The sequence below is a fragment of the Ictalurus punctatus genome, chromosome 21, assembly GCF_001660625.3.
Source record: "Ictalurus punctatus breed USDA103 chromosome 21, Coco_2.0, whole genome shotgun sequence".
Lineage (NCBI taxonomy): Eukaryota > Metazoa > Chordata > Actinopteri > Siluriformes > Ictaluridae > Ictalurus > Ictalurus punctatus.
In genome coordinates this window covers 3449708-3468243 of record NC_030436.2, presented here as the reverse complement: position 1 = coordinate 3468243, position 18536 = coordinate 3449708, and the positions used below count along the sequence as shown (strand labels likewise).

Below are 18536 nucleotides of genomic sequence, written 5' to 3'. Positions count from 1 at the left end.
CATCAGTCTGAGAACTCTGTTCGGGAGATGATATAGTAAAAAAAGCACACAGACAACACTTGTTTTAAAGTGCGAATTCAAGTACTTCGGGAAGAGTTGGGTCTTTAGACATTGTTTGAAGACTGCCAGTGACTCAGCTGTTCGTACATCTAGGGGAAGTTCATTCCACCACCTAGGTCCTGGAACGGAGAAGAGTCTTGATGCATCCCTTCCTTGTACCCTGAGAGATGGTGGGACCAGTCGAGCGGTGCGGGAGGATCGAAGGGAGTGTGGTGCAGCGCGGGGTAAGTGCGAAGTAAGCCTGATACCTGTACTCCCAACCTTATTTTTTATCCTTATCACTATCCTCAGAACCTGCGATGGATTGGCACCCTGTCCAGGGTGTACCCCGCCTAGTGCCCGATGCTCCCTGGGATAGGCTCCAGGTTCCCCGTGACCCTGAAAAGGAGTAAGCGGTAGAAGATGAATGGATGGATGGATGGATGGACTATCCTCAGAACAAGTCCATCAGTGAGGATAGGGATGTAGATTGAGCAGTAAACAGAGAGTTTCATCGACAAACTGAGCTCCTGCTTCACCTTTACCGAGTGGTACAATTTCTGAAGTGGTACCTGCTGGTATCTGCTTGTCTAGCTCACGCTCTCTTGTGAATAAGATCAAGGTAAAAAGGTAAACTCCTGCACCAGGGGCAAAGTCTGTTCATTGACCTTAAGGGAGCATAAACCTGACAGTGTTATTTTCCATTTGCTTAATCGAAGACATCAAGAAGGTTTCCATCCAGAATTTCATTAACCAAGATGCAAACTGTGTGTGTGTGTGTGTGTGTGTGTGCGTGTTTTCTTCTGGTTCGGCTTACCTAACTTTTCCATCACTGATAAGGGAGACAGAAAGAGAATGGCTTATTCCTTTCGCTCAGATAATCTCCACAATGAACAATTGTGCAGAATTGACGAAATCAATTATGCGGAAATACAAAAGAGTGACCTTATAAGGCACCATATTTCCCCATTGAATATCTCATCCCATTCTTTTCAAGAATGAATCAAATATTCTCTCCCCCTCAGTTCAGATGCTCCGTTCTGCTTTTGTCCTGCTCAGCGCTGTTTCCGATGGCATTGCTCCGATTCAGATCTCCCAATGACAAGGTGAACACTTTTCTGTTGCGTCACATGGGAGACCTTCGGTATTCCATATCGCCGACCTGTTCTGCTTGCACTTTGTTAGCAAATGTAAAGTGTTTATCATGAAAATTGTCTTTAAGTATTTTGTACTACTGTTGCGTGGCCCTGGCTTACTTTAAAAGCACAGATTATAAAATCAGAGGTACATTACAGGAGCATTGTTTTTCCTTTATTTTGAACCAAAGCCCATATTTCTCTCCCAAGGACGTTGCTCGTGTTGCGTTTATGACTGTGCTTGTAAACAAACTCTTGCTTAGCAACGCAGTAGCAGGAACAACTTTTACAAGGTTTCATTATATTTTCCAGCAGTAGATCCCCTCGATCTGGCACCTCCTGACTGATGCGGCCCATTAAGCCATGGCGACCGTGTGACGCAGCTTGCGTGTGTATGTGAGGCTGCTTTGGGGGAGCTGCACATCTGGTTTACATAGACAGAGGCTTCCTAGCTTGGCCTATTTTCCCTCCTCCGGTTCTCATGACTTCCCCTCAGTAGCTGCTGAGAGAGGCTCCGACGCTTCGGCCTCCCGCATGACAACACTTCACAGACTCTGTGTTTGCTCTTTGAAGCCACTGTTTATGCTGTGTGTTCATTAGAGTTGGAAAATAAACACCCATAATTAGGCATGCGGTTATTTTTCATTTCATTGTGATAAATATGGAAATATAGCACGCTCAGCCAGGGATCCGAATTATGGGTGTGCTGCCTTCAAATTTGTCCAAATCCAGAATCTTAGAAAACAGCTGTACTTATAATGTGTTTTGAACAGGAGGGAACCGTTCTCATTTTTGACAGCCTCCTCAGAAAAGAAAAAAAAAAAAACCCCAATGAAATACAGTAAAATTGTGGTGGTTCAATTTCACACGCACATTATCTTTGTGCACACTGATATTTTCAGGTGACGAACATTTGCCTAGTCTTTTCATGTCAGGTTCTGTTGGTTTCCAGGCAGTCCTCGGCCAGGCTTAAAGGAGAAGGAAACAGAAAACTAAATTTACAAGCAATTGTCCACTGAAGCCTTGATTGTTTTGTTTCCATGGTTTTCTTGCTGCACACAGCCAACAGCAGAAGCAACAGCACTCACACACAACTGCAGGACGGAGGCCAGAGAGCAGAAACGGTCCCAGATTTCATCTCGGAGATGAACATGTTTCTAGTGTTTAAATCAATAAAATGTTCCGTCACATCTTTGACTAAAACTCTACAATGTGATTCTAGACAGGAACTGATACCCCAAAAGATTAACATATAACTAGACTGATAAACAAGCAGATAGATCCTTAAACACACAGATAAGATAGACAGACACATAAACACGTTCCTGGGCAGAACCACCTGATTATAAAAAAAACCCCCTCAAAAGTCATAAAACTTTAGTTCTGGCCAAAGTTGGGTTTTTCTGCCTATAATATACAGTATTTTGGCAATGCTACTTGATGAAACCATAAATATATTTCACTAAAATGATGTGGAAATGTTTTATTTACTTATCAAATCCTGCCTAGTCAACCTTGAAGTCCTGAAGACTTTCCCATGTCAGGAAACTTACTGACTGTTATAAAGCACGGACAGGAGACTCTTTCCATATACGTTATATGGGATAATAAAAAAAAAGACAGTGTCCTTCTATCCAACACTCGCATTTACTGGGGAGGGAGGGAGAGAGAGGGGGTGAGAGAGAGGGGGAGGGAGATATAGGTGCGCAACAATTATTGGCACCCTTTTAGTCAACACTTTGTGCTACCTCCCGTTGCCAAGATAACAGCTCTGAGTCTCCTACAATGCTGATGAGGTTGGAGAATACATGGCGAGGGATCGGAGACCATTCCTCCAAAGATAATAAGGTTAAACAATAAGGACAATTTTTCTGCCTCATATTTACCAAGGGTGCCGATATCAGTGGAGGACACTGTATATTATATACATACATACATACATACATACATAGAGAGCAACACAACAAATCCTCACATGGAGAAGAGATTGCACACCCGAGCTGATTTATGGGACTCAACAACAGCGAGCAGCGAGTCTCTCCAGGGAAAAAACACTTCAATCCTGTCCTAATTACTCACATACGCCACTGACATCAACACACAACTGGACACTAACACACACCATATGGCCTCTCTGTAGTAGACATGCACATGGCCTGTGTTTCCATGTGGGACAAAATGAAATGCATGAAATAAATGTAGATAAACAAAAATCATACAAATAAAAACTTGTTTTTGCTATACAATGAAGACATCTGAGTTTTAGGTTAAAAAAAACACGTGTTTCATGTTGCCCAGGTGTGCCCTGTTAGATTGACTGTTTAAACAGTTAATAGCTCTGAATGCCCACTCTTGCTTTGAGCCCTGGGTTTCACCTGTGAAGACTGCAGTTGTTGTTAAAAAAGGATAAACCAACATGAAGACCAGAGAGCCGTCTATGGGAGAAAACCATTTTGAAGCAGAGAAAAGCAAGAAAATCTATCAGAGCCATCAAGCAGAGCAAGCATCGGGCATAGCCAATACAACAATTTGAAATGTCCTGAAAAAGAAAGAAACCACTGGTGTACTAACAACCAGATACTGAACAGGTCAGCCAAGGAAAACAACAGCAATTGACGATAGAGACATCATGACAGCTGTGAAGAAAAAACACAAAACAACAGTTAATTACATCCCCAACAACCTTCAAAGGGTAGGGGTGAAGGTATCACAGTCCATCCTTTGAAGAAGTCCTCGAGAGCAGAAATATTGAGGCCATACCACAAGATGCAAAACACTCATGAGCAGTGAGAATCAGAAGGTCAGATTGGAATTTGCAAAGAAATACAAAAGATGAGCCACAAAAGTTTTGGAACCGATATTAACCTCTACCAAAGTGATGGAAAGACCAACGTTTGGAGAAAGAAAGCATTTAGATCATGAGATCCAAAACACGCAAGCTCATTGGTCAAGCATGGTGGAGGGAGTGTCATGGCTTGGGCTTGCATGGCTGCTTCTGGAACGGACTCACTAATCTTCTTTGATGATGTAACTCATGACGGTAGACGCAGAATGAATTCAGAGGTCTACAGAAACAATCTGTCCATCAACGTACAGAGAAATGCCTCCAATCTTCTTGGGAGAAACTTCATTATGCAGCAAAACAATGACCCAAAAAGTGACGGTTTTAGACTGGCCGAGACAAATCACCAGACCTTAACCCAACCGAGCAGCAACCCAACAACACCCGAAAGGCGCTGCAGTATAAAGCCCGTAAAAGCATCACAAAAGAAAAATGCAACAGTTTAGTGATGTCAGTGGGTCGCAGGCTTGATGCACTTATTGCAAGTAAAGGATATGCAATGAAATATTAAGTGTTAAAGTCTATCTGTTCCAATACATTACCTCACCTAAAAATCGGGTGGCCTGACTCCAAAAAAAAATGCCATGTTCTAATCTGTTTAAACACATCTAGATATAAATATCAGGAAAAAACGAAAGCTGAAATTCTATCGTCTCATATTCATCTTCTGCTCTCAAACCCAAATAGCTTCAGTGTAAAGCAAAACCAAAAGAACTGCCCTTGCCGTTCCAATACTTTCAGACGGGACTGTAATTAAACCGTTCGTATTTTCGCAGCACGAGTTTCATTGTTGTTCATTTTAATGAGTCTTTCTCAAAAATCTAATTCATGTCATTCCTGTTCAGATGCAAATGGAGCTTGTTATGATGTGCTTTTGGTGAAAGGTGAACACTCGATACACTCACCGTTCGAATGGTTAGTGCAGAAAATAGTGACAAACACAGAGTCGAGCGAATAACGGCTAGAGTAAACGTCATGACCGTGAAAACGAGAGCAAACTGTCAGGGATATCAACGTTCTCCTCAGACATGTAGGTGAATTACTGTGATATGCCTCTGTATGACTAAAATGACATGTAATTACAGGAACTACCTCACTGTCGTATTGAGAAATGTAAACATTGCATCAGAAAATGTGTCAGAAAGAAAAAAAGAGCAAAGGATTAGCCAATCATTAAACCCGTCGGTGTGGACTGACAGGCGAAGGCTTCATCCTTAAAAATGACTTCATACAACAAAAAGTTTTCTGGAAATCTCATGTCGCAACTCTAACCTCTGTGACAGTGTGCACTGTGGATGACGAATTAATAAATCCCTAAAAACAGACTATTGGTGTGAACTGCAATGAAACCTACACAGTGACATGACTTACCACTTGTGAGCAGGCAGTGCATTTATCAAAGGCCAAGCTGGCAGGAAGAACATTGTCAAATCTGGAGAGGAAGCCTCGAATCTGTAAAGATAAAAAAAAAAAAAATTGTGATGAGCCAGTGCTAAATCATTAACCACAGTGCCATCTTGTGGTAGTACATGAGCTCGGATGTGTTGCACATTCATTCTGGAGCTCGGTGATACTCCGTACTGATTGATTTATTTGATTACACTCCTTCATTCAGCTTAAGTAAGCGTTTTGTCCTGGTCATGGTCACGGTGGATCCAGAATCTATCCCAGGAACACGGCTGTGCGAGATGTACCCCTAGATGGGACACCAGGCTATCGAAGGACACCATCGCACACGTGGGCAATTTATCATGGGCATTCCCCTTACCAGCGTGTCTTTGGGAAGTGGGAGAAAACCAGAGACCCCAGAGGAAACCTAAGCAACCATGAGGAGAACATGCAGAGAAATTCTACACAGACCACAGACGTTCAGGATTAAACCTGGGACCCTAGAGCTGTGAGATGGCAATGATTTCCACTGCAATATTGTACTTCACTTATTTGATAAATAAACGTGATAATATATTAGCCTAAGCCAGGGATCATTTATTTTCTTCCTCGTCACGTTTCCAAACTACGAAAATATAGAGATAATCTTGGAACGCATAGCCTCTGGCTTGTTCTTCAGGGATGTAGAACTACATCCAGATTTCTATTTGGATGAGTATCTATTTGTATAATGAAAGCACTATACAAATCAAATTGAATCCAATTGAATTTGTTTACTCTAAAACTGGACAGAACTCAGTGACTACTAACCCTACGCCAACGCTTGCAAGCAAGACAAGCAACATTTGAACTGAGATTTTCTCAGTTCTAAGAAAATTATGCTCACACACACACACACACACACACACACACACACACACACACACACACATTTAACTTGTGAGGACCTTCCATTAACATAATTATTAATGCAGCTAATTACTGCAATGCCTACAAATCTAAACATAACCTTAACCTCAGTAACTAAGAGGAAAAAAAAATAGGCTCTTTTAGTTTTCTTACATTTTCTTAAATAAAAGCTGCAGTCAAAAAAAAAAAAAAAAAAAAAAAAAAGTTTTCTGGGGACCGGCCAAATGTCCCCACGTTCTTACAATCTGGTGGACAGATTTACAGAATTAACATGAGACAAAAACATTGCTAATCTCTGTTTGATTATTCTGAAGATCCCGTGAACCTTCCTTCTCTTAAGATTTGTGCTTGCTTGTTCCTCACTTCTGGTCAGAATCTGGGATTGAAGACAAAACAATCTCACTGATGGCGCGACTTGGCAGGCTCGGTGTGAGCTCTTTGGATGAACTAAAAGAGCGTATATTTAATCGTGTGTGCATTCAACAGGAGGTACAGTAAGATCTCTTTTTGCCACTGGAGTCTCTTCATTAGACCCCATCACAAGACGGAATTAAATGTTTAAGCAAGATTCAAACGTCTGTTTTAAGCCAAAGTATAAATTGCGTGATCCTATACTGCATGCAGAAAGCGAATCCATAGTGTCCATAGTGAGTAAAGGAGTCGTAAAGGGCTGTTGTTTGGGTGATATCGAGTATAGCTCTGGCGATGTGGCACTGCGAATGCAAAGCGGCCTTATTTGGAGCATTTCCAACTCAGTAAAAGAGTGAAAACGCTTCACTCTTCAGTAATCGTGAGTCCCGGTGTCTTGTTTTCCAAAGCGTGTGAACGCACTGCACAGTACAGTACTATTTCTAACCATGTGTATAGAGAAACCCCTAGTGGTCTAAAAGTGTAATTGAGGGTAAACCGATTATGAGGAGCTCCATCCCACTTATTCTCCATCATGCCAGCATAACTGATAGAGTAATAGGAGGTCACAGCAAGGTGATATGTAAAATACAATATAAAGACTGATTGGGATAATGATTTGCTTGACGATTTGACTACTTGAGGTTAGTCATCAGGGGTTTATTCCCCGGTTTATTCATGCCTGATTCATACCACTAACTTATCACACAACACAAAGGCTATCACGTGCTTCCTCCAAGGCAGCCAGTCGATCGCATCTTTTCAAACTGCCGCGCCGCTCATGGAATGTCAGGGCGGGGCATAACACACTTGGAAGAAAGCTCTAATCCATCCAATTCCGCATGCATGAGCTCACAGACGACCACGGTTGGCTAGTGTAACTGTGTTCGAAAGGGGAGAGAGAGTATGCCACCTTTCCCTCCCTGACAGCAAGGCCTATTTTGCTCTCATGGGCTCCTGGCATCATCGGAATGCAAACTCGCTACATATGGATGATAGAGCAAACGCTTTTTCCGTCGCACCACTCAGAGGCCCCGGAATGTGCTTTTAAGGACCACATGAACCTCTTCGCTAAGAATGAGAAGCAGCTTATCGGTCGATTTCATTCGCCCAGTGCGAACTTGCTCCACGTTTGGAGAGAATAACGACACGTCTTAAATGCATTCCTGTCACTCGTGCGCTAATACATTTCATTTCCAAATGGAACAGTAGAAATGACAACAATAATGACAAATGTAATCGAAGACTAGACTGAACACACGTCAGCACCGAATCACCATTTAAAGAGAAGTTGTCGTAGTGATTTGGGGCCGTTTGTTTACGTAAAGGTGCGAGGCATTTGTATAAATGCCGATTTTCTCACGCGCCCTGCCGTTTCTTACACACAGAATCAAAACGTGTCCTTCGCATGCCTGATAAGGGGCTGTAACGTACAGTGATTGGTAGGAGACCTGGTGCAGGAGCAACAATCAAATGTGTGATGTTTTTAAGCACCTGGCCCTGTAAGAGAGGAGAATTTTAATGCAGTACCTGAGAGTATAGAACATGTTAAATGGCAACTTAGGAGTCAAAGAAACCAGTAGAAAACCAGCATCTTCAAACGTGAGCATTATTTTAATTGAACATCAGGTAAATGATAACTTCAAGTTGAACTGGGAAGCTTTTAAAAACATTAGAACTTGCATTTGGTGGAAGTGAAAGTCAAGTAAAGCCACGGCTGATAAAAACACCAATCTAATAGAAAAGAAAAAAAAAAAAAAAAAAATCTGAATCGACCAAAAGCTCGATGAAGATTCTTACTGTGGATAAGAAAAGAGCTCACCACTGAAGAACTTTCAAAATAAATAAATAAATAAATAAATAATAAAAATAAAAAAATTTTAAAAAGAGAACGGGAACAGAATTAGCTTAGAAAGTTAACATTCGTGTAAAGCCATTACGCACCCAGCAGAGATATAGAGAGAAAGAGAAGCAGAGCAGAACAGAAAAGAGGAGTGAGAACAAGAGCGAGTGGGACAGGGAAAAGGACAAAGCTGATAAGAAAACAGACCGTGAGCAGAGAACAAAATGGACAGCAGAAATAAAGCAGAATGAGAATAAGAGTAAAGAAGGAATGGACTGGACCATAGAGACGTGACACTTACTCTCCGGCCCCATCTACCACGCCCCCCTCCCCCAACTCATCCAAATGCCACAACACTCAGATTCAGACACCATTAATGATGCTGACGTTACTGTCGATCAGACCAACAACGGAGAGCTGAAACACTTTCTGATGGCAGGACTGAAGTGAGATAGAGCACATGCATGTAAACTTACTCACCTATGACCTTACAATGACACCGGGAAGCAACAAGTCACTTGAGTCGCTTGTAGTTTGATGCTATTGATGCTTGTGGGCATGCACTGGCCAGTATTTTTAAAAATATTAAATAAGATAAGAAGTGTAGGACATACATATTATGGAAGCCCAAAGCAGCCATGCATTATTATTATTATTATTATTATTATTTCTTTCTTGTTTTCTCATGATATCGTCATAAAAGTTTTTTTCTCATGATCATGACTCAACATGATATAACGCTGTTTTTACAGTCCTGGAGGCAGCAATAGCTTAGCGCAATCCTCATGAACGAACAAATTCATGGGACATGGGACAGCTCTATGTCTGTCAGAGATTGACAACGTCCACAGTGTCCAACGCTTGAGAAAGGGACGCCACTCTCTCATAATGCAGAGATGAAGTCCATCTCTAAAGCGGCCCATTATTACGTGGTATGACGGCGATGGTGAAGAAGCCAACACGCATGCAACACCAGTCCCATTCACAACCCACGAGATTCTCTCTTTATTCAATTAAATTGTGAGAAAAACAGCACAAGAAAATGCGGGGAAGGGGGGGGGGGGGGGGATCGAGATCACGGGAAAATGTAGTCGAGATCATGAAAAAACAAGAAAGAAAGAAACATTATATCGGATGGCCTTTTAGGGTTTCCGTAATATATAGCATATAGTGCTAAGTAGTTAACCACAAATTAAATGCAATGCAATAATCAGTGTGACAGGTGATTGTTATGTGCTAGCAAGCTAGTGGTCACGTATTGAGGTTGAGCCAGAAGCAAGTGCAGATAATGATATTTATTTAAACAAACGTACTATGAGACAAAGACACTAAGACAACTTGGTATAGCACTGTGGCATGAAACAAAACACCGAGATATAAACGACAAGAGTCTAAAACAACGAAAGACAAGCAAACAGTGCAGACAAGGACTATATATATATATATATATATATATACATACATACATACACACACACACACACACACACACACACACACACACACACGAGTGCTCATTAACAAAACATGAATCAGGTGCAGGTGGTCAAGTGACAGCTAGTGCAGTGCAGTGGCTGATGGGAAGTGGAGTACAGAGTTTCTTGATACATGGCACTAGCTATGTACACTCACCAGAGGCATCAATGATCTTGCTATTTCCTTCCAGGTATTATTTCACTTCGTAACATATTTATACATATTTAATTGTACGTGACAGGTTAAGATGAAACGATGTTCATACTTTTTTTTGTGTGTGTGTATCAAACAGTAAATGTGAACTAATTGCAGGTAAAGTGGGGAACTGAAGAAATGTTGGACTGTATGCTGTAGTATTGTTCTGAGGAATCAGTCAAGTGCCTGGACTTGGTGCTTTTTACTGCGTCATATCTAATTTGCACATTGTCATTTTGTCACTTTGCTGCTCGTCAGTGGCATTGAAATCACAGCTCTGCATACATAGAAAATGAACAACGCTTGTTGCATTGTCACTTGCTACTGTGAACACATCTAGAACAAGATGTAGCCCAAGCAGTGAACAGAGAACAATGACCGTGCATGTCCCATCTGTGGAAAATTGGAAACACAGGAAGAACAAAGAACTGACACACATGAAAGAATGCGAGCACAAACTGTCACATGACGGCAAGAAAATTCTAAGCGAATGTAGCCTGGAGGAAAAATAGTCCTGGATGGAGAATAGAGCGAAGCTGCATGATGACAACTGGTGGATACATGGGGACAATATTTCAGATCTTAAAAACTGGTACCATACCTAGCCACACACCTAGGACACATCAGAGAAGATGCTCTAGAGATTTAGAGCCACCTGGTAGAACCATGCTTTCAGGAAAGAAGCTGAGCACGCGACAATGATGTGCGATTTTGAACAGACCAAAAGACCATCCCAGTACTCACTGCGACCTCTACGACTACATGACGAGTCCAAAATGCTGCAGATTCTCGGAAGTTCTCCGTGTTAAATTTTCAAGGTGGGTGTAGGCCTTTCCTACAACACAAGGCACAGCTCCTCAGTCATGGGCTGTGGTGGCTCAATGGTTCATTAAGGCTCTGGGTTACCGATCAGAAGGTCAGGGGCTCAAGCCCCAGCACCGCCAAGCTACCTCTGCTGGGGCATTGAGCAAGGCCCTTAACACTACCTCCTCAAGGCTGTATCGAGGCTGATCCTGCACTCTTTCCTTCACTGTGACAAATAACACATGCTGCTGCTTCTTCTCACGCCTCAATCGAATCATCAAAGATTGCCCAATATGCAGCAGGATGGCTTGCCTGGAAAAAATGCAGTATAAGAGCCACTCATAGCAAATATATTATACTCAGCATGTACATGGAGGTCAGTAGCTGACCTGTAAGTTTACTGAGCTCCACTGATCTGTGTACTGTTCATGTTCATCTTCCTGATGAACTGTTCTTAACTTACAGACTCGGTGTGAGCAGCAGAGAGGAGTGTGGGAAAATCCCGGACACCACCAGAACCCGGAGGACACGGTTTAGTTCCAGTACGGTGGGTTCTTGTCGCAAAAATGCAACATTTACCATCAGGCTTGGAATCCAGATATAAAATTCACCGGCACAGATTGATTGGCTTGTCGACACACCAAACGAGCAGTGACTACAAGACAAGTCTACAAGTCAGTTAGTGAGCTGACTTCACTTACATAAAGAAGAAAGACGGTGTTGACTCCGTCTACATGACACTACCACGTTACCTTCATTTAGTCAATTACGCAATATTCACCCCCACATGTAATGTATAATATAACTCTGATAATCGTCTCGGTTAAATGTCTTCATAGCGGAAGCATACTCTGCAGCTCTAAAAACTGTCTCCGGAAAGGAGTCGAATGACGTAATGAACACCTCACCGTCATGAAATAATATTTCCATGTGAAAATTGTGACTTGGATCAAAAGGCCTTCATCGGAATAAACACGGGAGAAAAATCCAAGCAAACCGTCTTTTAATTAATCAGTGCCAATTCCCGAAGGTTCTTCATGTTTCCCCGGTACAGATTCTGCTAGCAGTGGATCTTAATTGAAAAGCAAATTAAAGAATGGGCTCGAGGGAGATATGAAGAGCTGAAGCGTCTACGTGGAGATTGGGAGGAATGGAAGCTGCTGATGCATTTCACGTTTATAATGAGCGAGTGACGAAGCGGGGGGGGGGGGGGGGGTTTGCATGCAGTGGAGACTTCACAAAGTCAAATGTCTTTGAGATACATATTTTGAGGCTGGCTTCATGAATTCTTACAATGTCTTGCAATTAAATGTGAACATAAATGGCTCGAATTTCAACCTTACCAAGCGAAACTACCGCTGGAAGACCCGGTCATGCAAATTTACTGGTGTCCCTATTAATTCATATGAGAAAAATATATTTAAAGTATATTCCCATTGATCTTTTACATTGTTTTAGTACACCTGGGTGACTAGGAACAGGAAATTGTTCCACCTTGACTTCCTGTTTCACAAGGGTATAAATATGAGGTAACGTATAGGCCAAATTCCCTTAGTCATTCATTTCCTTTGTCATTGCTCGAAGAAAAGAACACAAGCATTGAAAATGCCCATTTCCGCCAGCAGGGCAATAATTAAGACGTTCCAGTCGACTGGAAATGTTATGAATCGACCTTTAATTGGACGCGTGCCTATATCGTCTCAAACGCACTGAGAAGAGGATGTCTTCGCTCATATTTACCAAGGGTGCCGATATTAATGGAGGCACTGTAGTTACATGTAAAATCTATACAGTAATAATAACAGTAATGTGCAATATTAGAACTGTGGCACGTCCTGAAAAATGCTTATAACAAAAGATCAGTTCATTTCCTTATAAAACGGCAGATGCAGGTGCTCACTGAAAATATTTTTAGTCAAATTTTCAGTGAATTCTTTTCTGTCCATCACTAGAAGAACAGTTGGAATTGTGTGTTGTGATCATGCACACCATCGGCATGTCTGGTGCCAAAGGGAATTGAATACGAGCACAAGCACCTGAGACCTTGCTGTAAAATCTGGCGGTGCATCAGTGACGCTTCGGGACTGTTTTGTAGTTGGTGCTCTTGTGAATACTGATGCTATTCTGCGAAGCGTCAGGATATTTCTGCCTCTGCCACGGGGGTCACACTTGTTAGAGCTTTAAACAAGATGATGAGCCAAATATACTAACATCGCAAGACATAAATGGTTAATAAAGCACAAGAATCAAATGTCTTGCACTAATCATTTCACTCTCAAAACCTGTGGTCTGAACTGAAGAAGGGAGTCTACATGCACAAACCTAAGCAATGGTCTGTGCGCAGATGTGTCCTGAGATCCCTCTGTAAGTGTCCACAACCTTGTTACACATTACAGGATGGACTCAGTTCTGCTAGCCTGGCTTCGTTCACGCCGTGTCGGAATTACCGGAATTACCAGACGACGACCCGGACGTTCTACTCGGAGCTGTTCACGTCCACGGAATTAAACGGATACGTGCGAGATGATGACGTTGACGACTGAAAAATTACTTCCAACTCTATTGTATGTCTTTAGTTTATTTTCAGATTAATCTCGCATTATTAAGACATTAATAATAGTTAATTATACAAATAATTACACAGATATTCTAACGGCTATATAAGGTTGCAGCAGTCAGGTGGTACAAGTCTGAGCTCTTTTAGCTTTTAGTTGAAGTTGTAATTACTTGTTCTAGTTAGTTAGTTATATTTATATAGCGGTTTTCTAGACACTCAAAGCACTTTACGTAGTAGGTGGTGGGGGGGGGGGGGGGGGGGTGTGTGTGTGTGTGTGATATCTTCTCAATCACCACTAGATCAACACTGGATGATGCGACGGCAGCCACAGTGCACCAGAACGCCCAGCACACACCAGCTATTAGTGGAGAGGAGAGAGTGATGGAGCCAATTCAGAGATGGGGATTATTAATGGGCCATGATCGAGAAGGGCCAATCTCACCAATACCCCTACTCTTTACGAGAAGTGTCCTGGGATTTTTAATGAGCACAGAGAGTCAGGACGTCTCATCCGAAAGACAGCGCTGAGGAGGACGCGAACGCTTTTTACAAGTCGGAATCTCGTATGACGTGGCGTGAATGCAGCTTCTCTCTAGGGCAGGATTCACAGATGATTAATTATTCAAAGGGGGCCAATAATTTTGAACACGGTGCTACTTTTTGCCGTTTGTGTTAAAAACAAGGCCTTTAAATCAAACAGTGTTCCTCTATCACTTATTGCACGTGTTATTCTTTTTATATATTCATTCTTGCTCATTTTCATGAGGGGTGGATGATGTTGGAGCGCAGGTAGGTCTGTAGGTCAGTTTAAAAAGTCAGATGGATCACAGGGTCAAAACATCAAGCGGACTGAAACCATCGGAATATGGGCAATACGCATTCAAGAACATGCAATATTCCACGTCTACACAAGGGGGTAGTGTTGCCTAATGAGAAAAAAAGTGCTTTTCTTGAAGGGTGGAAAAAAAACAACAAAGAGTTTGCAATGTCATCACATCAAGTGCTTTTGCTATTCCTTATACTAAATGACTTAAAAGAAAAGGGGAAACATACTAATCTACCAGGATATGCAATGTCAAAGAAATAATAAGCTCTCGATGTTTGATTTTCCATCTTCCGTTCCCTGAACAAGGGCACTGACGGAAGACATTAAAGTCAAAGCCTGGATGTAAAATTAATCTGGTTATGCATGGAGACTTGAATTTTTTGCAATTAGGGATTTTTTTTTTTGGGGGGGGGGGGGGGGGGGGGGTGATGACATTACGCTGCTTGGGGTCTCATGTGTAGCTTGCTTTGGAAATGCGACAGAGTTAATAGCTTGCACTGTTATGCTTGGGTGTCCTCAGCTTCATCATTAGCCCCCTGCTTGTGTGTGTGTGTGCACTGACGAGTGAGAATGTGTTTGTGAGAAGTGTTATTGAGATGCTGTGCCAGGCTTTGGTGTGCAGGCGGGGGGTCGAGCAGGAGCAGTGTGTGAAGCATTTGTTATAAAGCGAGATGAAGGACGACTGTCACAGTGCATCGTTAAGGTCATATTCGAATGATCGTAATGAAACACATGCAGCGATTCACTGGTTCTTGCATGATTTGTTCATCACGATAATCTTCACAAATGAACACAACTTTCACGAATTTTGAAGCGGAAATATAATCGCCGGAAGAAAAAAAAAAAAGTTATAACTTAAAAGGCTATAAACAAACTACACCACGGTCGCTTGATTTCGATGTCACTGACACGAACACTAGTGCTTTCAATCTGTTCCACTTTGGGGGGGGGGGGGGGGGGGATACTATAAATTGATAAATTTACAAGTTGGAAAGTTTGAGTTGGAATAGTTTGCAAGATCCATCCATCCCATCTTCTATACCGTTTATCCTTTTCAGGGTCACGGGGAACCGGGAGCCTATCCCATGGGGCACAAGGCGGGGTACACCCTGGACAGGGTGCCAATCCATCGCAGGACACAATCACATACACACTCACACACCCATTCATACACTACGGACACTTTGGACACGCCAATCAGCCTACCATGCATGTGTTTGGACTGGGGGAGGAAACCGGAGTACCCGGAGGAAACCCCCGCAGCACGGGGAGAACACGCAAACTCCGCACACACAGGGCCACGGTGGGAATCGAACCCCCGACCCTGGAGGTGTGTAAACATCTTGAGCTTGTGTGAACCACAGACCTTATTTCAGGCATTTAACCAAAAACCCATTCGAGAAACGCACTGACTATGGGAAATGGACAAGAAAGTGCAAAAATTATCACCCGTTTCCGAGTTTTAGGACACATTCCTGGCAGGGGAATCAAAATAAATAAATAAAAATAAACGGTCACAGCACCTGCTAGAGGGCACAAAAATGTGTGGCTCAAATTAAAAACAAGTATCAGATTTAAAAAAAAAAAAAAAAAAAAAAAAAAAAAAAGTAATTATAGCAACGTGTTCTGTGTTATTCTTATTCCTCATGATTAAAAAAACATGAGCTGGAAAATACCTTGTTATTATAATAAAGAGCCTTGAAATGCAACAGTGATCAAGTATCCGGCTAAATGGGATTAAAAACATCCCGGTTGTCAAAGTTCTCGGGGATCTTCCTTTTTTATCTCTCCGATTTTTCTCTTCGTGTGCAGGGAGCTATAAAGCAAGCAAACATCACCGAGCATTCGACTGTTAAACAGGGAAAATAAATAAGCCTGTGATAACCGAGCTGAGCGTGTGGTGCTTTCCAAAGAATCCTATTCATTACTGATTTACGCATTCACACCCCAGACTTCCACCTCTGACACTACTCCCTCTTTCAATTGTTCGCCGCCAAATATGTGCATTTTAGACCTGGACCTTTTGTAGACCTGGCTCCAGCTAGTTTTATAAATGAGTGTGTGTGTGTGTGTGTGTGTCAGCTCAACAAAAGCTCCCTGCTCATGCATCCATGTTCAACAGGCACTTCCGAATGGTCCTGATTGCAGCTTTTCGTGCTTCCGAAACAAAAAGCATGAAAGACTTGACTTGCACGTTCCCGGATGACGCACCGGCACCATTCTGAGTAATAAGGCATATTTAGGAAAGATTATATTAAGCAGATGTAAGGAAACAAGGAGCAAGGCCCCATGCTACATCCCTCATCTGTAAAACCTCACGATATACTGTATACGAGGTTTCAGAATTAAACTTTAAGATATAGTGCTACATTTCTATATAATAGACTAAGAATATACTTACGGACATATATTTCTACTGGCTTTCCATAAACCAACACACACTTACCCTTACGCCAAAAGTTTGTGGACACATGACCATTACATCCATATGAGGTTCTTGCCCAAACTTTTGTCACGAAGTTAGAAGCACACACTTGCGTAGGATGTCTATGTATGCTGTAGCATTTCAATCTCCCTTCACCGGAACTAAGAGGCCCGGACCTGTTCCAGCATGACGATACGGCTGTGAATAAAGCATGAAGAGGAGGTTTGCCAAGGGTGAAGTGGAAGAACTCAAGAGGCCCTGATCTTGACTCCACTGAACACCTTCAGGATGAACTGGAACACTGACATGACCAAGACCTCCCGATCAGACATCACAGCCTGACCTCACTGATAATCTTCCCAGAAGACTGGCAGCCCAAAAAGCACGTGGGATGGTCAGGCTTCCACAAACGTTTGGCTATATAGTGTAGAGGATAATTCTTCTACTCACACCCTCAGGTGATTTATCGAAACTTTGCAGCTCTGATGAACATCTCTCCTCTTGCTCCTAAGCTCTGTTCACCTTACAACACTTTCCGATTTGAAATCTCACCTTAAAAGAGGAATCGCAGCAACCTCAAACTGCGTTTGCCTCATGGGCTGCTGGGCAGTGTGACTCAGATATTTGGTTGTAGAAGCTGGAGATGTGTATTCTGGTATTTTGTATATTTTTATACCCAGGATAAAAATGACCCCGTTGGTAATTTAGGTCTGAAGGTCACGTCGATATTCGCGCTGGAAACTTACAATATTCAGACAAAGGTTAAACACCCGTCCATGTCGGTTTTCTGGGGGCACCATACAGATTACGCAAAAGTCCCGCGTGTATTCAATGCCTCCGCGGTTGCCAGAATTTTCTTGAACACATCAAGTGTTTGTGAATAGCATCTAGACCACCGCTTTCAAACAAAAGACTGCCGTTATGTGCAAAAAAAATCAGGGATGAAAAAAATTCTATAAAAGGAAAACACATTATTTGCTAACATAAAAGCGAGAGAATAAAAATTAAAAAAAAAAAAAAAACAGAAAATAATAATAATAATAATAAGCAAGGTTAGTATGGTAATATATGAACGTGACGACGGCAAGCACTGAAATAAACATCGAGCAGGAGTTTAGTATATTGCTGAATAGTCCTGGTTATAATTATTCCACTACGGCAAATTTGCTTTAACAACACAGCTTCAACTCTCATTATTCAGCAGCTTATAAAATAGCGCTTGATCCAGTACACTGTATTACTTTGCATTTTATTCCTCTATATCGTGCACCAACAATTACTTGTGCGCACAACTTAATGAAGCCGCGAGATACTAAATCGAGGCCATGAAAAATACTAATGTTTGCACAGAATGTAGGCTATTTAGGATATTTTATCATGCTTTAAATGAGCTATTTTAATTTGTTGAATTAATAAAATAATGCCAATGTCCATCCATCCATCCATCCATCCATCCATCCATCTTCTAGACCGCTTATCCTTCCTTCAGGGTCGCGGGGAAACCTGGAGTCTATCCCAGGGAGCATGGGGCACAAGGCGGGGTACACCCTGGACAGGGTGCCAATCCATCACAGGGCACAATCACATACACATTCATACACTACGGATACTTTAGACATGCCAATCAGCCTACCGTGCAGGTCTTTGGACTGGGGGAGGAAACCGGAGTACCCGGAGGAAACCCCCG

General features: G+C 42.2%; 1 protein-coding gene across 1 annotated transcript in view; it reads right to left on the bottom strand.

The window, feature by feature from the left end:
- atg7 (ATG7 autophagy related 7 homolog (S. cerevisiae)) overlaps positions 1 to 18536 on the bottom strand; it is a 115126-nt gene that overhangs the window by 50881 nt on the left and 45709 nt on the right. The window contains exon 18 of the mRNA XM_017450797.3: positions 5389 to 5469. Within this exon, the coding sequence (XP_017306286.1) occupies positions 5389 to 5469 (81 nt within the window). The remainder of the gene's footprint in view (positions 1 to 5388; positions 5470 to 18536) is intronic.